At 28.5% G+C, this 23,270-nt stretch overlaps 1 protein-coding gene across 1 annotated transcript; it reads left to right on the top strand.

Annotated features, from left to right (window-relative positions):
* The first annotated feature begins 166 nt into the window (after window positions 1-166).
* LOC107438293 (SKA complex subunit 1) lies at window positions 167-22,475 on the top strand. Its single transcript, XM_087158965.1, has 5 exons — window positions 167-622; window positions 11,149-11,246; window positions 17,919-18,041; window positions 20,037-20,206; window positions 22,085-22,475. Exons 1-5 carry the CDS (start codon window positions 401-403, stop codon window positions 22,234-22,236), a joined length of 765 nt encoding a protein of 254 aa, XP_087015091.1. The 5' UTR covers window positions 167-400; the 3' UTR covers window positions 22,237-22,475.
* The last annotated feature ends 795 nt before the right edge of the window (window positions 22,476-23,270 follow it).

Genomic DNA, 23,270 nt, shown 5'->3' with positions numbered 1-23,270 from the left:
ATGCATGAAACCGGTCTCTCCCCAGATGGCGTATTCGAGCGTTGCGATCGCCAATTCATACGAACACCGGCAATGTGGCGATTTTACAGAGAGAAAAAATCGCCACGATGATTGAAATAGGTAACCCATTTTTCATTGCCACCAAAGTTAGATATTCACTTCCTTTTCCGGGTTCCTTATATCTGCGAAAGTCCGAACTGTAGCACATCATCATCACATTTCGCGCGTATTGTTAAAAAACAAAACAATATATATTTTTTTTCTATGCGCTAACTTTTAAAATTAATGTTTACTTTCTTTGATTTCCTAGCAGTGAAATTATTTTAACTTTATCCAAAATTTTGGAATTTTTCTCTGCTTCGAGAACTGTTATAGTATTTTCGATTACTTTTGCTTCAATATGAATTCCGAGGACAATAACTATTCTACACTTGAAGAAATGAGAGATCACTTTGACAAAAGAACGGACGCTATATCTGATTGTCTCAAGTATAGACCCATTGATGGAGATGTTGCGAAAAAATTTCGTTTTATAAAAAGTGCCTTATCCGAGTTGAATGGAGTTTTTAAAGAAGCTAGAAAAGAACTCACTGCTAATAAAGAAACTGTTTTAGACATGCAGGTACTCATTTACTTACATTGATATGATTAATTTACTGAAACAATACTCAAAAGAAACTGTTTTTAAGGGGGAGATTTCCGTATCATGATCTGTGGCATAATAATCGCCAAGTCTGGGCAGTGGCCCGCGAGAAACTAAAAGAACATCACAGAAAGGGACCAACTCGAAATGTATAACTCGTAGCCAAAGAATATATAACTTTGAAGAAGACCAGCTCTCATAGGCCCTCATATAAACCTGCTCCGTAGGCAACGGTTACCTCCATCAAGGTGGGGAAGTATGCTAGGAAAACAACCTGCCTCCTTACAGTGGGTCCCTCCGTCCTTACCCCGTAAGCGACCCCATTCCTCTCCGCTCCCAACAAACACCTTTCTCATTGTCTCCCCCCACTCATGTAAACAGCTAATGAAAAGTGACTCAAACCCCGTCTGCTTTTGTTCATTACAGACTTATATGGTTTTGAAAAAGGTTTACTTATTAAACAAGGAAAATATTTACTTGTGACGAATTCATTAAAAGATAAATATAATTTACTATTTTAACATAGGTGTATAATGTAAATAGATATCGGTCACTTAAAGATGGCGAAAAAATTTGTTGTTAAACAAGTTTAGATACGCTATGATGGATGAAAGATGTGCGCATGCGCTGGCTCAAAAAACTTTGGTGCTTTTCTTGTCATGCAGAGGGACCTTGTTGGCCCCTGCTACGGATCGGAGAAGCTAGACTTCTTCTCACATTATATATTCTTTGTCGTAGCCATCCTTGGGCAAATATCTACTTTTCAAAAATTACAATGCAATTTTTTTTGTAAATATCTTCTTTTTAACAAAAAATTTGCAAATTTAAAATCTATTTGGCATTTTGGTCTAGTGTGAAACTTGCAAGTGAAATATATTTGTTTAAACTTAAATAAATTGTCTTAACAGCCGTCTTAAATAAATTAATTAATATATTCGTAAACTTAATAAATGTGTTAAGTCAGTCATTTGTAACATAGTATTTGTAATACTTTTTAAGCTTAATTTCTTAAATGTTTATTTCTTTACGTATGAACATTGTTTCTGACATTAATCATTTTTGTCAGCTTAATTATTTATTCCTCTGTGTTGTGTCTGATTAAAAAATTGGAAATGTTAAATTTCGCAAAAAAATTAGCTGTTGTGTTTGTATCAAAATTCTTACTTTATCTTTTTCACATTTACTCTAAATACTTTTAAGACCAATTTATTTTATTTAATATATTTCTTTTTTACAAAAGTTAATTCAGCATCTTTATTTTTACACCAAGTGCACTCAAAATTTTCTTCATTTTAGCGGGAACATTAATAGCGGGATAACTTAAACACAGGGTTCGTGATTTTTTTAAAAGAAATCAGAAGAATCAGATTTTTTTGATTTAAATTGGATTTTTTTTTATTTAAATCAGATTTTTTTGATTTTTATAAATACACTGTAAGAACTTCAATTTATGATTAAAAAAAATTATAAATGTTTAATCAAATTAACTTAATATTAAAACTATATTGTAACAATATTTTAGAAGCTCTAACTAAAATATTTTTTCATTATAATACATGGCTTTGAATGCTTAACTTAACAACCATTTTGAAACAAATGCATGATTAAAATTTAAAGACTAGAATTTAAAGAATACTTTAGTTGGTCTGTCTGGATTTTTCTGAGAGGTACCTATTTTGTGAAAATTAAAAATTATATTAAAAAATCAACACAAATATAGTAAAAATATGGATTTATCGTTTCTTACGAGACACAAAAATAAAATTTTAAGAAAAAGTATTTTGCGTGATTATTCTATCATTTTTCCTAAAGTTGAATTTGTAAAGGTAGTGTTAAACGGTAGTAAATTTGACTTGGACAGACCCCTGTACTTAAACTATTAAAACAAAGTTTCAGTTAGCAAACCATAACTTTAATTTAAAATTGTGATTTCTTTTTTTTTCCTCTTGATTTTTAAAATGACAAAATAAATGTAGCAGACTGTGTTTATAAATGTAGTCATCCATCAATAAATAAATAAATATTTAATCTATTTTTTTTATATTAAAATATTCATTTTTAAATCTATATCAAAATAGATAGGGGAGAGGGGGGCACATTTCAACATGGGGCACCTTTCAACAACTAGAATTTCTGCCTTCTAATATTGCTTAATGATTCACCAATATGCCAGACAATAAGCTTTAACTATGCATAACTGTTGACATTTAGTTTTAAGCACTTTCTTTTTACCACTGTTGTGTTACTCTGTGGAACATGTTTTAACATTCCAAAAGTAAAAAGACAATTTTGATTTTAAAACTGTTTATCGACCAGTAATCTTTTAATAAAGTAAGTGATATTTATTCATTTGCTAGCTTATTTAATTCTGCTTCTAACTGTATCATTTATTAGTAAAAAGTCTTTTTCTAAAGTGGTTGATAATACTTTAACCAAAATGTCTGTACCAGGGGCAGATTTCAACAGAGCTTAGGGGGCACATTTCAACAGTGTTAAAAGGTGTCCCAGGCTTATTATTTTTTTGTTAAGTAATCTTGCAGAAGTCATTAGTCAGCAAAAAGCCCATTAATTGCGGTTGTTATATTTTAAATACTCAACTTTTTCTGTAAGGCATTATTCTAAATATTTTGAAAAACATGTGAATGTGTTCAAGGAAGCATGTTTGTAAAAAAAATTTCAATTAAATAAAATGAAATTTTTTTAAAAGCTTAAAATCAAGATTCAGTTTGTTGCATTGTTGTTGAAAATAGAATTTATTTACAAAGAATTCATTAAAAGCATCAATAAAATAATTATTTTAAAATTTTGTAAAAATATTCAAGAAAATTTAATTTGGAATGAAAATAATTTAATTTTAAGAAAATTGAAAAGTTTAGGGTGTAACATTATATTTAATAAAATTCTCAATTCTGATATTTTACCTTCTTACAATTTATAAAAATGTTGCGAACATATAAAAAAAAAAACTCTCTAAACCAGAAGTTAGTGAAGAAAACGTTGAAAAAACAATGTAAGCAGTCAGAAATGGTGCATGTTTAACAGCAGCAGCAGACTTATTTGGAATAGACTTTTCAGCTTTATTTTATTAATTAAAAAAAAAGAAAGTCAAATAATTGTTTGGTTGGTGAAACCAAACAATGTACAACTACTAACACACAAAATGCTACAGTTCTAAATACACAAGCCAACAAGTTTTTGATGTCCAGCAAGAAACCCTGCTTTGTGAATACATAATTACATGTTCAATTCTCAATTATAGTCTAACTTACAGACAAGTTCGAAAACTTTCCTATGATAACGCAAAGTGTTTCAACTCCAAAATTCCTAGTAGCTGGGACAAAAATGAAACGTCTGGAATTGACTGGGTTAAAGGTTTTATGAAGTGTCACCCACAGCTTACTTTAAGAAAACTGGAAAACACCAGCTTTGCAAGAGCTATAGCTTTAAATAAAGAAAATGTTCAAGAATCTTTCAACAATTATGAGAGAGCTCTTAATTCTGGTCATTTTACAGTGGATCAAATATATAACTTGGATAAAACTGGAGTTTTAACATTTGTTCCAGCTCCGAATGTTGTTGCCAAGCTAGGAGCTGGTCTGGTGAGGCAGGTAGTTTCTGGAGAGCGAGGAAGCATGATAATCAATGTTTTATTTTCCTGAATTAGTAGTATAGAGGACATTAGTAGTATAGAAAGAAATGACATTAAAATGAAACTGCCTCAACCAAGTTTAAGCTACGTAACAGCTCGAGCTGTATTTTTCATGACATTCTCCGTAAACTTTGATTTTATTAAAGACCAAATAATGTAGAAAAAATCTAAATCAATCCAATATGTTCATTCATTATTATTATTTTATGAGTAAAGTTAATTTTCCAAAATGTATGATTTTGTTACGTTCTCTTCAGTTGTTGAAATGTGCCCCACCACCCGTTGAAAACTGCCCCCCAGGAGGGGTAGATTTCAACAAAATACATGGTTCACTAAATATGTAAAATTAGGTATTTTGTCTTTGGTTTAGACCTTTGGAAAAAATTGAGAGGTTACCTCAAATATCAAATTAGTAAATAAAAATTAGAACTTAGATTTTGAAAGCAATAAAACTTCGAAAATAATTCTTAAGCAAAAACTGTTGAAAGGTGCCCCCCTCTCCCCTAAGTTAAGCTAAAAAAAATTAGAAAATCTATGTACTCATTGGAATTTTTTTTCACCAAATTTCTTCATAGAATATCAGATAATGTCAATGTAAACATATTATGAGAAAAAGATACCAGTTAATAACCCTACTGCTTCAAATAGACTTTGAAAGGGAAGAATGACACTATATTAAGAAAAAAACATCTGAATTCATCAGCCCTTTTTTTTCTTTTTCTGTTTTTGGCATATTAGGGTAATTTCTCTTTAATATAACCTCAAGCTGCAGAAATATACATTTTCCACCAATAAAATATTATGTAGATTTTAATTCACGCTTTTTCGTTCAAAAGGTAGAATTCTAATTAACATTATTTGTATTATTTTTTGAAAAAAATTCATGTTTATTAATTACTTTCTACAGCTATGCAAGTCTATATTAAGACAGCGTTAAATGTTTACTTTAATCTGTACTTTCAATCTCAAGAATCAAAACATTTTTAAAAATGTAATTTCAAATGTGTTGGAATTTAACACACACCAAGAAAGTAATTTCGTTAACTAAAATGAATTAATGCAGCAATTTATTTAAATTAAATTTTAATACTAAGAAAAGAAAATAATAAAAGTATCAAAGATTTAAAATACTGTTTTTTGACTTTTAAAATCAATATATATAGATAAAAATAAATTAGGACGAACCCTGCTTAAACATTTTAATGTTTTAGTTGTCCTCCCTTAAATAATTTTTTCTTTTTTTAGTAGTTATGAATAAAACTCAAGTGTATTTTTCATGTCAAACCCTACATAAGAAAGATATATGCTAGGCCACTACTGTATATGTTAAAATATTCAATGTACATTTGGTTTTGGTGAAAATAGCTCGAAGTTACTTAAATTTACATCCAATTTATTTTAATGTAGCAGGTATTAAATGGTGATTAAATAGGAACAGAGTTGGCAAGATTTTGCCGCAGCTGCAAAAAACTGCGGTAAAAACCGTCCTGGCAGAAACAGGTTTTTGCCAAGCAAAGTGGCAAAAACCTATATTTTCCAAGATGAGTGGACAAAAACACATTTTTGATACAAAATTATTCCTAAAATTGAAATATATACTATAAATATTTATAATTTAAAGAATTAACAAAATTATTATTCCATAATTAAATTATAACATATTAATATATCATTTTAGTAGTTTAAAGCATTATTGATTGGAAAATTAGTGATTATTCTCTTTTTTCCAGTGAAATGAACTTATTTTAAATTGATATAACTATAATTCAAAGCATAAAATATCTATCAACATGTGTAGTTGATTAAAATATACAAGTATCAATGCAATTTTTTAAATTTGCGCAAATTCAATACTTTGTTCATCATCGCAATACAATTTGTGTTGTCTCAAACATAGCGTAACAGAACACTAGTTTTGAAACATTATTTACAGTAGGGGTGCTCAACCTGCGGCCCGCGGGCCAAATGCGGCCCGCCAACCCTCGATGTGCGGCCCGCGGCCGCAATCTGAACAAAATGAAAAAAAATTAAATATTTGTTTTTGAAAAATAATAAAAAAAATTCGTTAATTTAAATTTACACTTTTAAGTTTTTGACGCACCCAATCTCAATCAATGTAGTTTTTCGATGGTTAACGCTACGGATTTCAGCATAGTTTCAAAAATCCCAATATTTTTAATACATCATTATTACGATTTACGAATTTTAATTACCACTTTTGACGCTTTTCGTATGTGCCGATTCCAATGACTTTTAGGTAGTTATTGCTACCCATTTTCAAGTAGTTTCTGAAATAGCGATTTTTGAAAGTTATGAAACGCTTTATTTGTGCAAACCTCATGGAAAATCTAAATGACTTTAGATCCTTTCTTCAACAGTTATTGCTGCACATTTCCGCCCGGTTTTTAAAACTTCGATATTTTAGCACGATATTATTACGAATCGCGAGTAAAGAATCGCTCATTTAGATAACCATTTTTTGACATGGCTTATTTGTAACGATTTTATCGCAAATCAAATTATTTTTCAATCGTTATTTTAGAAATTATTGCTACACATTTCTACAAGGTTTTGAAAGTACCGATATTTTTTATACGCTATTGCGACATTTTAATTTCAAATCTCGCATTTAAATTACATAAAATATTGATGGACTTTATTTACTCCAATTTCATCTAAAATATTAAAGTACTTTGGTTATTGTTTTAGTAGTTATTACGTTTTCCCCGTGATTTAAAAAGATTATGATATTTTTAATACTTTGACAGCAAGCGAGTTTTGAATCGCGCATTAAAATAATTATTTTTTGCGTGCTCTGTTTGTGCCGATTTTATCATTTGCGTTGTACCGATTTTAACACGAATTTTTTAAGAGGTTTTTCGAAAGTGTTTTTTCTTCTTTCCCGTTATTGCTGCATTTTTATTTGTGATTTAGAATATACCTGATATTTTCCCACAATATTACAACTCGTGAAATTCGATTCAGCTTTAATTTTTTTTCGTAACTTAAAAAGTAATTACGTTTCTTAGCCAAATCAACACCTTCCCAGGAAAAAAACCCGAGATGTGTTTATATTAAACGCGGTCCGTTTTGCAAAAAAAAAAAATAATAATAATAATAATTCAAAAAACGGCATAATTCTTTAGTCCCATGAACATGTGCAAGTTTAACAACACACATCGAACCTATTCTTTTTGTTGTCACATGTAATTTAAAAGTCATACATCGTAATTTGTATTTTCGCTATCTGAAAATTGCGCATCGCATTTCGTATTAACATTAACGAGATTTAAAAATAATCCATCGCGTTTCGTATTTACGAGATTTAAAATCACATATCGCGATTCGTGTTCTGGCGTTTAAAATATCCGTTGCTACTTTTCTCGCATTTTCTCGCACGCGTTTTAAAAACCATATATCGCGATTCATATTCATGCATTTTAAAAATCAAGTGTTCTGAGTGGTCCTTTCGCAATTTAAAAGCCACACGATTCGTATTCACGCGATTTGAAAAACAAGCATCGAGTTTATTATTTACGCAATTTAAAAATCACACATGGCAATTCGTATTCAAGCAATTAAAAAATAACACATAGCAATTCGTATTCAAGCAATTAAAAAATAACACATCGCTATTTGTATTTCCGCGATTTAAAAACCCAGAAAGGAAGAACACCATCTAGGACAAATTTCAAAACTGATTATGTTATTTGCTCTAAGTTTAGTACTACCCACAACAACAGCTTTTGTCGTAAGACTGTTTTCCAGAATGAATTTGGCCTGTTCAAAATTACAGAGTAGTCTTTAAATACAATCATTACATTTTCATTTAATGGCTCAAAAAATATCACATGATCAAGTATATAAAATTATCACAATACTCAAAAATTTTGCAAATTACAGTGTAACCATTAAGAAATTTTTTAAGCCATTTTCTATCTTCTTGGAGCATTTTATATCATTTATGATTATATGCTGGGAAATGATTTGTATATCATTAAATTTTAACTGTATAAAAAATTTAATTAAGATAAGTTTCGAAAAGTAATGTAAATTTTATTGATTGTTAATTGATTGTGTATTAATTGTAAATAGTAAGTGTCATGTTCAAAATATATTCGTCATAAAAAGTTGTAAACAAGTATCTTAATAGTTTTTTATTATTAAGGAATATAGTTCCTTAAAATTTAGTAATGTGTTTTCTTCTTTCTTTTTCTTCCCTCTCTTTGCCTCTTATTATTAATTTAAAATAAAAATGTCTGTAAGATAAAGTACATTCCCTAATAAATGCTAAGTCTTATTTTACACTTAAGGGGTTTAGTTTTAGTTTTAATCATTTTTAACCCTATAAACTTTCTTTAAATCAAAGTATTTAGCTTGAATTTATATTAATGACTAGAATATTTATTTATTTGAAATTTAATTCTATGAAAAAAAAATTAAAGTTAAAATTTATGTTTAAATGGACTTTTGTATTTTGTAATGTGATAAAAAAAATTTCAATTTTTCCATAGTTTTTTAATTATTTCAATTTATCTAATTTTTTTCCGATAAATTGATTCTGATTTTCGAATTCTGTTTTCCTTCTTAAGTAATCAGTTTTGCATTTTCTAATTTTAAACGTTTTAAAGTATTGTATTTTCTGCAAAGAGATTACAAGGTTAACCGACAAAAAGAATTTAGTGTTATATAAACAATGATGTTTATATAACAATCACCACCAACAATTGCTTTCAATATGTCGGTCTAAACACTTTGGCATGCGGCCCTTCATTGGTCAATCTGCTGTGCATGTGGCCCTTCACTGAAAAAGGTTGTGCACCCCTAATTTACAGTCAACCTATTCCGAATTTTAGAATGTACAAATGAACAATTTGAAAACACTCTTTCATTGGCAGCACTACTAGAAGGACATGAGAGTAAATTAATTCACAAAATTCTCTGGAAATTTCACAAGAATTTTGTGCACTCCGCCATCATTTACTAGCATCAATTGTGGCTATAACTTGCTCTGAGAATAATATTTTAGGGAATGGTTTTTTTTTGTAATTCAAAATTCAAGGCATATGAAACAAATGATGGATTTATTCCTGCAAGAAATTCTCTGGCCGTCTCGTAAGATGAGTGTAACTTATACCACCCACCTTTTTTTATGTGAAGTCAGGGGGAGCTGGTTTGTGAGTGAAAAGGATCAAGGGAATTTAAATTGTGTGGTGTTGTTTGCATTTTGAAGTAATATTGAGAAATGAGGTGATTATCTAAATCTATCTAATAAAACATTCATCTTAGCTTTCTTATGTCTCTCTTTAAATATACAGGGTATCCGCACACCTGGAAAGTCATGAATTGTCATGATTTTAACTATTTTTTAAAAAAAATCATAGAAAGTCATGGATTTAGGTTGCCGAAAAATTTTATTTTTAAAATGGAATTCCCACCCCCACCCTAATTTCAGTGTATTCCAAATATCTGGATTTGTAACAAAATCCCCTCTCAGAGTCATATTTTATTAAAATATAAAAATTTTTTTATCGTGTTCTTTAAAAATTATAACCTTCTTTCAAAAAATGAAAGAAAAAACATCATTTCTGAAGCAAAGTATCTTTTAAACTTCTGTGATTTCAGAAATTTTGTTATTATTAATTTTTTTTATTTTATCAATTTAAAATTCTAGCTGAAGCAAGCCAGTCATTGGCATTTTTTTCTAATTCCGAAATGAGAACAGAAAAATCTGTAGTATTTCTGTCCTTTTTGATGAACAAGAAAAGTATCTTTATAATATAATTCTGCAGAAAAAAAAAAATTATTTGCCAACTATTATTTTTTCAGCTATTTTATTGCTTCAACTCTTTCTTTACTCTGTTTTTTAATTCTAAAATCAATAAATATAAAGATGCAGAGTAAAACAATTTTAGTTATACCTATCATTTCAATTAATGTTATTATAATGCTTTTTAAATTTATTATTCTGTTTTTATCGTAGAAAATAGTAACTTCGTTAAGTCATGAAAAGTTCTTGGAATTAGTCATGAAAAGTCATGAATTTGAAAATCTAAAATGTAGCAAATACCCTGAATATAGTGTAAGTGTGATATAATGTAAAATAATACATACCAAAAGTTATTATGAAGAAGTAAAAAAAATACAATTTGTAAAAAAACATTTAAGGATTCTGAAATGAAAAAAGGTCAAATACTTTCCATCTTTAAAAAATTATTACCCTTATATTAATTATTAATACAGTGGAACCTGTAAAAGTGACCACCTGGGTAAAGTGAACGCCTGAGTAAGGTGACCATTCTCTACAAGTTTTATTTCAAGAGTCCTTTTTAAAGAGTCTTCGTAAAGTGACCACCTCTATATAGTGACCATTTGACTTGGTCCCGAGGGTGGTCAATTTAGACAGGTTCCACTTATTTTAAAAATATTTTTCTTATGTAATGTATCAAAATTATTATTCCTTATGATTGATTTGAATTTGTTTCAAGTATTTTGTAATAATATTTAATCAGCAATTTAGATAATTTGGCTTTTGCCGGTTTTTACCCTTTTTTGCTGGTTTTCACCAGGGTTTTGCCACTGTCCTGGCAAAACCCCCTTTTTGCCGGCAAAAACTCCAACCCTGAATAGGAATATAATATTAATAATTTAATAGGGATTTTTAAATTTCTTTCTGTGTTCCTTTTTTGAACAATTATAATAAGCATTGTGTATTCATTTATGAAACAAATTAATATATACATCTATAAAACAAATTAAAGCATTACGTTATTTATTTTTTCTGTTATTAAATTGTTAAATTTACATATTTTCACATTTTCAAACTTTTAATTTTCTATTTTATTCACTCATATAGAACTTACTTGAAAAAGTGGAAATAATTATGAAAAGATTGGATCACATGGAGAGTAATTTTCCCTCAGTGTTAAAGAAACCAGCTGCAATTCCAGAAAAGTAAGATATATTGAAAAATCAAAAGATGTAAACTGTAAAAACCTGGGAGAGCGGCAGATTCTCAGGGCCTAATATTTCTAATGAATACAGTTTTTTTTTTTTTTTTTAAAGCTTCAATAGTTTTTTCCATCTGAATAAAGTGGCAGATCTGTTGAAAATAATAGAAATCATATTTAACTAAAACAGTAATTATTTAAAAAAAAAAAAAAAAAAAAACTAAATTTAAGGTCTCACTCGTAAACTTAAGGAATTACTGTTACTATGGTAACGAGCTATAACTATTTAAAGTAGGGGTACGGGGTCACTGTTTAGGAGTGGATTGGGTCGGCAAGAGAAAAAGGATCCCTTTCTTCGGGCTATTGTGTTAGCCCTAGAGTTAAAAGAAATAAGCATTCATGCCCGAAACTTCATTTAGAGCGTTCAATTCCTTTTTTTTTTTTTTTTTTTTTTTTTTTAAATCTTTTCACTTTTTCACAAGCTTCAGATTTAGAAAAAATTTTCAACCAATTTATTTTTGTAGCACATTTTTTTTCTATTTTTCATCTTTTAACTTTTTGGAATTTTGAAAAGTGCCTTTTAAATTTTAAAAAAGGTGAAGTTTTAAAATCAGCATTATAACTAATGCATTATATTAAAATAAGAAAACATTATTAAAAAACTTGGATGACTTCAGATGGATGGTTTGATGGGTGTTGATAAAAATTATCATTGATAGTTTTAGATTTCATCCTAGTTGCAGTAACTTGCTTTCTGTTTTAAAAAAAAGGCAAAAAAAAAAATTAAGATATTTAATATTTCTTTGCCATAGATGACATGAACTATTTCTATTTTCAGCATAAGCTTTATCTCTTAAAATTAGGGTTAATAAGTTTATGCGCTTCACTTTTACCAGAAAATTCAACTAATAAAAGAAATTAAACCATCTAAAAATCAATGAAAATTCGTAATAAAAAGCTCAAAATTAAAAAGTAACAACAACAAAAAAAAAACCTGCTCTACCCTTAATATCAGAATTTGTTAAATTTTCTTTTTTTCTTTGTACTTAAAGAATAGCAAAGAAAAAGTGAGTTAGGTAAAGATAATCATTTTAAGTAAAGAAGAAATATATCCATGTGAATCTTAAAAAAGTTCTTGAATCAGATTAAATAAGTCTCCTACTGGTGGCTGAGTCAGCCAATCTGGTATACTTCGCATACAAGCTATCATCAAAGCTACCCTCCCTAAAATGCGCCATTCTTGTTTCCATAGCACCAGGCGGTCTCAGACTTTGTGGCAGGAGGAGTACTTAGCTTGGACAGACTATATACTAATAAGAAAACTAATAAATAAACAAATTGAGAATTAAAATTCTTTATGTTTGTTATGTTTAGCTTAAAGTAGAAAATATTTTTTCTTTTTAGACAGTAAGTTGATATTGTATAGTAGGGGTGCTCAACCTGCGGCCCGCGGGCCAAATGCGGCCCGCCAACCTTCGATGTGCGGCCCGCGGCCGCAATCTGAACAAAATGGAAAAAAAAAATTAAATATTTGTTTTTGAAAAATAATAAAAAAAATTCGGTAATTTAAATTTACACTTTTAAGTTTTTGACGCACCCAATCTCAATCAATGTAGTTTTTCGATGGTTAACGCTACGGATTTCAGCATAGTTTTAAAAATCTCAAAATTTTTAATACATCATTATTACGATTTACGAATTTTAATTACCACCTTTGACGCTTTTCGTATGTGCCGATTCCAATGACTTTTCGGTAGTTATTGCTACCCATTTTCAAGTAGTTTCTGAAATAGCGATTTTTGAAAGTTATGAAACGCTTTATTTGTGCAAACTTCATGGAAAATCTAAATGACTTTAGATCCTTTCTTCAACAGTTATTGCTGCACCTTCCCGCCCGGTTTTTAAAACTTCGATATTTTAGCACGATATTATTTACAAATCGCGAGTAAAGAATCTTTCATTTAGATAACCATTTTTTGACATGGCTTATTTGTAACGATTTTATCGCAAATCAAATTATTTTTCAATCGTTATTTTAGAAATTATTGCTACACATTTCTACAAGGTTTTGAAAGTACCGATATTTTTTATACGCTATTGCGACATTTTAATTTCAAATCCCGCCTTTAAATTACATAAAATTTTGATGGACTTTATTTACTCCAATTTCATCTGAAATATAAAAGTATTTTGGTTAGTAGTTATTACGTTTTCCCGTGATTTAAAAAGATTATGATATTTTTAATACTATGGTTTGACAGCAAGCGAGTTTTGAATCGCACATTAAAATAATTATTTTTTACGTGCTCTGTTTGTGCCGATTTTATCATTTGCGTTGTACCGATTTTAACACGCATTTTTTAAGAGGTTTTTCGAACGTGTTTTTTCTTCTTTCCCGTTATTGCTGCATTTTTATTTGTGATTTAGAATATACCTGATATTTTCACACAATATTACAACTCGTGAAATTCGATTCAGTTTAAATTTTTTTTTGTACCTTAAAAAGTAATTACGTATCTAAGCCAAATCAACACCTTCCCAGGAAAAAAAAAACAAGATGTGTTCATATTAAACGCGGTCCGTTTTGCAAAAAAAATAATTCAAAACACGGCATAATTCTTTAGTACCATGAACACGTGCAAGCTTAACAACACACATCGAACCTATTCTTTTTGTTGTCACATGTAATTTAAAAGTCATACATCGTAATTTGTATTTACGCTATCTGAAGATTGCGCATCGCATTTCGTATTAACATTAACGAGATTTAAAAATAATCCATCGCGTTTCGTATTTATGGGATTTAAAATCACATATCGCGATTTGTGTTCTGGCGTTTAAAATATCATCCGTTGCTACTTTTCTCGCAATTCATATGCACGCGTTTTCAAATCATATATCGCGATTCATATTCATGCATTTTAAAAATCAAGTGTTGTGAATAGTTCTTTCGCAATTTAAAAGCCACACGATTCGTATTCACGCGATTTGAAAAACAAGCATCGAGTTTTTTATTTACGCAATTTAAAAATCACACATGGCAATTCGTGTTCAAGCAATTAAAAAATAACACATAGCAATTCGTATTCAAGCAATTTAAAAATAACACATCGCTATATGTATTTCCGCGTTTTAAAAACCCAGAAAGGAAGAACACCATCTAGGACAAATTCCAAAACTGATTATGTTATTTGCTCTAAATTTAATACTACCCACAACAACAGCTTCTGTCGAAAGACTGTTTTCCAGAATGAATTTGGCCTGTTCAAAATTACAGAGTAGTCTTTAAATACAATCATTACATTTGCATTTAATGGCTCAAAAAATGTCACATGATCAAGTAGATAAAATTATCACAATATTCAAAAATTTTGCAAATTACAGTATAACCATTAAGAAATTTTTTAAACCATTTTCCACCTTCTTGGAGCATTTTATATCATTTATGATTATATGCTGGGAAATGATTTGTATATCATTAAATTTTAACTGTATAAAAAATTTAATCAAGATAAGTTTCGTAAAGTAATGTAAATTTTATTGATTGTTAATTCATTGTGTATTAATTGTAAATAGTAAGTGTCATGTTAAAAATATATTCGTCATAAAAAGTTGTAAACAAGTATCTTAATAGTTTTTTATTATTAAGGAATATAGTTCCTTAAAATTTAATGTGTTTTCTTTCTTTCTTTTTCTTCCCTCTCTCAGCCTCTTATTATTAATATAAAATAAAAATGTCTGAAAGTTAAAGTACATTCCCTAATAAATGCTAAATCTTATTTTCCACTTAAGGGGTTTTGTTTTAATCATTTTTAACCCTATAAACTTTCTTTAAATCAAAGTATTTAACTTGAATTTATATTAATAACTAAAATATTTATTTATTTGAAATTTAATTCTATGAAAAAAAATTTAACGTTAAAATTTATGTTTAAACGGACTTTTGTATTCGGTAATGTGATAAAAAAAATTTCAATTTTTCCATAGTTTTTTAATTATTTCAATTTATCTAAATTTTTTCTGATAAATTGATTCTGATTTTCGAACTCTGTTTTCCTTCTTAAGTAATCAGTTTTGCATTTTCTAATTTTAAACGTTTTAAAGTATTGTATTTTCTGCAAAGAGATTACAAGGTTAACCGACAAAAAGAATTTAGTGTTATATAAACAATGATGTTTATATAACAATCACCACCAACAATTGCTTTCAATATGTCGGTCTAAACACTTTGGCATGCGACCCTTCATTGGTCAATCTTCTGTGCATGTGGCCCTTCACTGAAAAAGGTTGTGCACCCCTATTGTATAGGAATATGTTTCAATAGACTTTAAATATATATTTTTTAATATTTAATTGATTACCATCTTCTCATGCCTTAATTGTCCAAATGCTAACAAACAGTAATCCGAAAATGAAGTAATCTAATTAGTTTTGGTTAAGAAAAAAGAGCGCCGAAACATTCTTAAGTGGTTTAAATTAAATGCTTGCTTATAAATAACAACATTCCTTTTTTCCTTTATGCATACTATCAATGACCTTAGATGTCTTATACACTTTTAAGTAGTATGCTTATGAAATCCTAGTTAAATGATATTTTTCAATATGAAAGTGCCTCTAAGGACTCTTTTAGAAGGTTTGAAGCTTTATGAATAAGAGGTGTTTTAAGATAAGACTATGGATCCAGGTTTTTTAAATTTCTGGGTTTTTATTTTTAAAAGTGGATCCTTTTACTTGAAATTATACTATCTCCCCTTTAAAGACTTACATAAAAAATAACTGTTTGAATGATTAGTAAAAAAATTCAATTATTAATTAATTCAGTAATAATAAATCACAGAAAATTAAAACTGAATTTCTTTATTTTTTCAACTCAAAATTATTATCTCCTGTCATAGAGTTAAAAAAAAAGTTACACTGAATTTTACTTATGTATATTTGGTGTATAAAGCCATCGGTGGAAATAGTAAATCGTATTCGAGATTCCTTTGTGAAAAATCCTAGGGAGTCAATTCGTCAAGCAAGCTCAACATTCCAGATCCCAATAATGAGTGTGTGGCATATTTCATGAAAGCAGCTGTAAATGAAACCTCATCAACTGCAATTAGTGCAAAATTCGCGGGATATGAATGTTCAGTTACAATTATCTTTGAATTCTCAACAGATGATAGAGCAAGAAATTTTTCAGATAAAGTGATCTAAAGTGACAAGTGCACATTTCTTGTGTGTGGCAATGTTAATCCATTAAATGTTTTCATTTAGGACGTGCTAATCCTTTGGAAGTTTTGGCTGACGTGTATGATTCTAAAGTTTATGTATTTGCTATTATGTTTTCTTTACTAATGCATGGCCATTTTTCTCTGCAGAGAAAACTATTAATGACATTGTTTACCTATGCTACAACTGTGTTTCATGCTACAATCAAAGGAAGATCGTTAGTTTGGTCCATTTTTTAACAGGATGTAGCCCCCCCCCCATGATCTTGACAGACATTCATGATTTCTTATATAACGAGCTTCCTCTTTGTTTGATAAGACACAGGTTGGACTACAGCAATTGCTTTCTTTCATGGCCACCACCCTCTCCAGACTTGCCTCCCTGTAATTCTTTTTATGAGGTTACATCAAAGATTTTGTGTGTGCTTCATAAGCCATGTGATTTAACATAATTACAACAAAGTATCACGACTGCTTTTGCTACCATTGATTGTGACATTTGCAGCAAATGCGGCAAGAATTTGACTTTTCTGCTGATTCAAAATAAGTTTTTCTGTGGCAAAAATTTTTATGTTTCTTTATTGGAAAATATAAAATTTTTTGATTTTATTTTAATGATTTGTTTGTTATAAGCTTTCCAAACTCCTGGGAAAATTGTGATACACACTGTATATATAATTTAAGTTTTAAATGAGTGTTGTAAAGTTTTAAAAATGTTTACACGACTTTAAAAATGTCTGTCTAGACATTCTTGCTTTTTTTAGTCTTTAAACAGGAGTATAACTTGCATTATATTGGCATAGCTACAGGCAGAGTTATAGTTTTCTACAACTGAGGAAAAGAAAAAGACAAAATCTCTTTTAAATAATGAGTTAGAAAACATAGACTCACACTATTTTCAGTTGTGCTACTTTTTTGTTGAGTTTTTTTTTTTATGTTTGATTTCTAAAACAAAAGTAAATTGTGTAATGAATTTAAATTTTCCCTGTTCTGCAATATTCATACAAATCTTATAGTTTTCATTTTATTATCTTAATTTTTTAAAAATATAAATGGATGATGTTATATTTCTCTTGATCATCAACCCTTTGCTCATTTGATTTAATAAAAATGAGGATTATCAATTTTTACATTGCAGAAATGTTATGTGTGAAACTATAGGACCGTTCACGAATTGTGCTGAAATTGAGGTATTTTATCTTTATATTTTTCAATTTGTCAGTACCTGGTTTTCAGACTTCTGTGCGTTAGATTTCCTTATCTTAAAAGTTTATTTGTGTGATTTCCAGGGTTATTTTCTTATTTACCATTTTTAAAAAAATGCAATAATGAATCAAATATTGAATAATTGAAAATTGTAAAGTTCACTTTACATTATAAATGGTCAGATGATTATTACATGTCTGTGTAATATATAAACTTTTTACTGTATATTTAAACAATGTTTTTTTTTTTAATTTTAGAAAGGCTGAAACTGCTTTAAATAATGTTTCAAAGGAGAATGCCGCTCCACCAGAAACAAAAGGATCCAAAGTAATTGCTCAGGTGGCATATGTAACTCTTAAAGAATTTGATGCTGTTCCTAAGTTAGTAGACATCTTTATTATTTCCGTATTTTTTTATAAAATTTAGTTTTTTTTTGATTAATTATAGTTTTAAAAGTTACTTTTAGAAGTAAAAAAGTTTCTTCAGAAACTAACTTTACTTCAGAAAATAAAGTTAAATATAAAGTAAAAATTATCATATTTGATGTAACATGTCTAAATATGCCTGCTGCCCTTTGTTATTCAACCTGCTCTGCAAGTGGTCCTTCACTCAAAGAGATTGTGCAACCCTAATGTAAATATTAAATGATTTCTTTGAAATACTAATTGATATTAAATATTTATTTTTATTATTTATTGAAGTTATAATTAATGTTGAAACTTCCATGATGTTTTTGATTGATATCAGATGTATATGCCACGGGCAATGTAAATAATTGGGCATTGTTTATAATGCCCGGGCAATTTAAAAAGTGCCCAAAAGGATATGATAAAATGATAAATTATGTTGCAATTATTACATTGCCCGTTTATTATGTATAATGCTAAAAGTCAAGTGGGCAATTTCTGTCACACACAGCCACAGGGTATCTTGGGATATTCATCCACTTTTAGATGCACCTGGATAATTTTTTTAAAAAATTTTTCCCGCACATGCGCTGTATAAAGCAACTACTTCAATTACTCTTATCTGGCGCAGTTTTTATTATTTTTTTTTTTTAATTTTAAAGCAATAATTTTGGTATCAGTTAAAAATTGATTCAAACGTTTTGTTTAATTTTTTTTAAATATTTAAGCTATAGCAAAAGTGGCACTAGACCTAGTATATATTTCGGACATTTACCAAAGGTCTAGTCATACTAGGTCTGGTTAAGTGCCATTGCCTGGTATATCCTACACTGATGTTTTTTTAAGGTCAAGTGCCACTGCCTGGTATACCCTACATTGATGTTTTTTTAAGGTTCAGTGCTACTGCCCGGTATACATTTGCCCGGTATACCCTACACTGATGTTTTTTTTAATTTCAAGTGCCACTGCCCGGTATACATTTGCCCGATACTCCAAACGCTGATGTTTGTTCTAATCTATCGTCAGTAAGTATTAAAATATCGAATAAATGTAATTATATCCACAAATAAATTAGTATCAAATGGGATGTAATAAATATTTTGGACATTCACCAAAGCGACTAATTTGATTCTCAACATTCACCAGTGAACATTGGCCAGCCAGAATCACACCACACTCACGTGGTTGTCCCATTGCTGTCAATTAATCACAATGCTCAAAGAAGTAATAGCGGTATTTATAATGACCGGGCAATGTGAGAAATTATCGTAAAGTAATTCGAATTTATCAAATTGCCCAATTTTAATGGTCATTATTCATAATAACTAAGCATTATGAATACTGACCTAAATAATTACATTGCCCGTAACATATATATTGTTATCTTACTCTAACATTGAGTAAAAGAAAGGTTTTTATAGAATCCGTGTAGATTTTAATAAGTTTGGAAATTGACAGTACTTATTTTAAAAAGTGACAGTTTTTTTGTGGTTTTTTTTTTCGAATTGTAAATTTTAACTGTTCAAATTTATAAATAAAATTTGAAAAAATCTTTGTCTTAAAGCGCATTTTCTATTCAATTGACAGAGAAAAAAAAAAGCAGGTTTATTGTATTTGAAAGCTATCAGATTTTAGCTTGAATTGTTTTCACGGTAGACACTTGAAAAGTTAAATTATTATTTTATTCAATTAATTTGAACATCTACAAACATTAAGCAAAATCATCTTCAATTTATTCAATTTATTATGCCCCCCATATGCTCCTGCCTTAATCAGGCTCTGGGTGTTCTACTGCGGACATTGTCTTTACTATCAGTCCAATTTCAAGAGTTAAAATTATTGACTGCAAATATGTGGCTGAATATTGACTGTGACTTGAAATTAAATATGTGTGTATGTGTAACTCACTTATTATGTTATGTATTTTTGACATACATTGTCTGTAGTAAATTTTCTTTTTAAAATTAGGTACATGAAAGGGCGTCTTAAATATGAACAGATAAATAAATTTGTTGATGAATTTAATGCTGTTATAACAAAGAAATATCATTTGATGAGACTGCCTCGAAAAGAATTAAAACCCCAACAAATGGATGTCATTAAAAAATTAAAAGGACAAGAAAATAGTGATACTAAAGGTAAGAATACCAATATTCCTAATTTAAGTTATATATCTTTCTGTAAAACAATTATGCTGGTAATTGATTTTCAGTGTAATCATTAATAACAGTGGTGTAGTCTTGGGGAACGAAACCTCCTCCGAAATTACACATTACTTGATTAATAAACTATTGTACGGTAAGTAGGAAGCAGTCTTAAAATGATTTTCATTATTAATTTTTTGTAATTTAAACATTTGGAGAAGAAACAAATTATATATATATATATATATATATAATGTCAGAAGGAGATAACCAATGAATACATTAAAACTTCAACACTGATTAATAAGTAAAACATTTCAAATAACTTTTTAAAAAGTATTTTTTCGCTTAGACCATGTTTAAAAAATTTTCTAACTAAAAGAAAAAACTCAAAAGTATATAGTTTTTATCAACCATAAGACTTGCTGAGCTAGTTGCTTATGCAAATCATTGAGGTGGTGAAGTCCAAGTATGTGAACAAGTATATCCTTTTCAAAAGAAAGAAAATATCTTAAATATCAGAATTTATTGATATTTAAACTATTGATTATTATCAGAATTGATGATATAAATAATATTGATGTTGATTAAGAATTTATTTCAACAGACGGGCTGAGCCCATCTTATTTTTCGTATGTACAGATGTAGTAATTGTTCTTGTATATCTGATAAATAAATGTTAATGTAAGGTGGCAAATAAACACACAATTTATAACTAAATAAAATTTAATAACATAGGTAAAGTTTTAGAACAAATAAAAACTCTTAATAATAACAGAGAGAAGAAAGTCTTTTCTCCTCATTACATATTCATCTCGTTACTAGATCTATTCGTTTACTACACTATTGTCTGGTGATTAGTCACTACCGCCATCTGGCGGCGTTTATAGTTACGTTCAATTCCATGGCGTTAACATAAAGAATTTTTCTTGTTTTTTTTTTTTTCTTCTTTTCTTTTAAAACCCATTCACTTTATATTGACAGATAATAAAAAAAAAAATAATTTCAACATCAATTCTGTAAATTCAGAATTTTGTGTGAAAAATCTATCAATCTCATTTTTATTCAAGAATCTCATTTTTATCTCAGAACCTTTTTTTAATACAAAATTAAAAGGTTCCTAGAGCTTCTATTAAAAAATAAATGCTGCATGTCACTGTGAAAGAGGAGGATTGTTGTAATAAAATAAGATTATTTTGAAGGTTTATATAAAAAAAGTTTTTTTCTCTCATATTTTGGCTCCTTCCCGATTCAGTCCTGTCGTGCCATTTATTAGATTTGCCTATTTTGATATAGATATTTTATTCCATTTCTTCCTTTTTCTTATTACAGTGTTTATGCTTCACTGGTCTTAAATATCTGCTTTTTAGTTTATTAAATTACTATTTATTATTTCCAGGGACTGAAAATGAGAGTTTTAATTTATTAAATGTGGAACTAAACATCCAAATTATTAAGAATATTTATTAGAGATTACTGACAATTTTCTAATGAATTAAAAAAAAACTTTTTTATTGTTTAAAGGAGACTATTCTTATTTTGTATCCCATTGTTTATGTTAATTATTATGTAATAATGATTGTAAAGTTTAGTAAACAAATAAATAAGGATTTCTGTGTTAACTACTTCTAATTCAAATCATTCCGGCATTGAAAGAAAGAAAATGTTCGAAAAGAAACAAAATGTTAGCAAATAAAAATTAATGAAGTAGAAATAAGCATCATTGCAATTACATTGGGGTGTTTAGCATACTTGATAAAATCTTTTCAATATCTAAAAATGATATCTTAGATTTTAATATCTAAGGAACAAACATCTTACTTCGTTGTATCTTGTTTAAAAATTTTATTCCAAAACTTTTTTTTCTTTCAGGATTCTACTTTTGTACTTCAGATGATTTGAAAGAGTATGGAAATATACGACCTGATAAAATCTCTTCAAGTATAATAACAATACTGCGTCATTGCCTAAAAGTTAAAGAAATAAGAAGTCCTGGAATTATAAGATATGCAATCTTAGTCTGATTTTAGAGTCTGTTTATATTCTATGGTACAGATCTTTAAAACTTTTATAAATGATTAGTGCATTGTTTGTATATTCCCAGAGATATGCAAGAGAGTTTTGTAAATAATTTAACGATATTTATATATATATAGGCTCAGTTGGTCTTTCCTGAAGGTAGTACAAATGAACCTGCAGCTTAATACAATATGCATTATCAAAATGTTTTAAATAAAGATTTAAAAATAAATTTTTTAATTAGCATGATTTTATTTCTGGTAAAATAATAAGTTTGAAATTTGTTGCTCTCAGCAGTAAAGTGTAAGGTTAAGTCTGTCAAGTAAGACAAGACGAAAATTTTAAACATAAATATTTTAAAATTTTTATTTAATTGGCAAGGATAAGCACGATTCTTAAAGAACTGGACATTTTAGTCAACATAAAAGTAAATAAATAAACCACTTTTGTAATTTAAAGATCTATTTTAATATGTTTATGAAATAAATATTTGAAAATGTGGTGTTTTATATTCTTAAAAAACTTTAGTCTATTTTTATTGTTTAACTTTATACAAATACTAATATATATTGTTCTAATTTAACGACATTTTTACTAGCTTAGTTCTGTTTGGTGAATTTGTTGTTAAAATTTAGTAACTTAAAAAAGTTAAATACTGTTTATTTTTTAAACATCGAATAAAAAGAATGGAGCCTCTTTTCTAACGTATCAACAAGAAAAAAATTATAATTCACAACCACAGATTCTCAAAATTTTTTAATTGGGTGAAAAATTTCCCTCTTAGAATATGATGCTGCCTCCCCTTTTTTTAAATCAGTATTCAACAGAAAAAGAACCCTCAAGTTACACACATGCAAAGACTTTGATATATATATTAAACAAAAATCTAACTATCTCAGAAAAAAATCTTATTATAACTATACAACATTATTTTGCCGAGTCCAAAAATTTTTTTGGTCTTAGATGAATAAATGGTAAAAATCTAATTTGTTTTTAGTAATTTGAGTGTCTTAGGAGAACATAGGACATCTATTGATAA

Source organism: Parasteatoda tepidariorum, chromosome 3, assembly GCF_982258835.1.
Source record: "Parasteatoda tepidariorum strain Cologne lab strain chromosome 3, Ptep-v5.0, whole genome shotgun sequence".
Classification (NCBI taxonomy): domain Eukaryota; kingdom Metazoa; phylum Arthropoda; class Arachnida; order Araneae; family Theridiidae; genus Parasteatoda; species Parasteatoda tepidariorum.
Note: the sequence above shows the minus strand (reverse complement) of the source record. Positions and strands in the feature narration are given on the sequence as shown.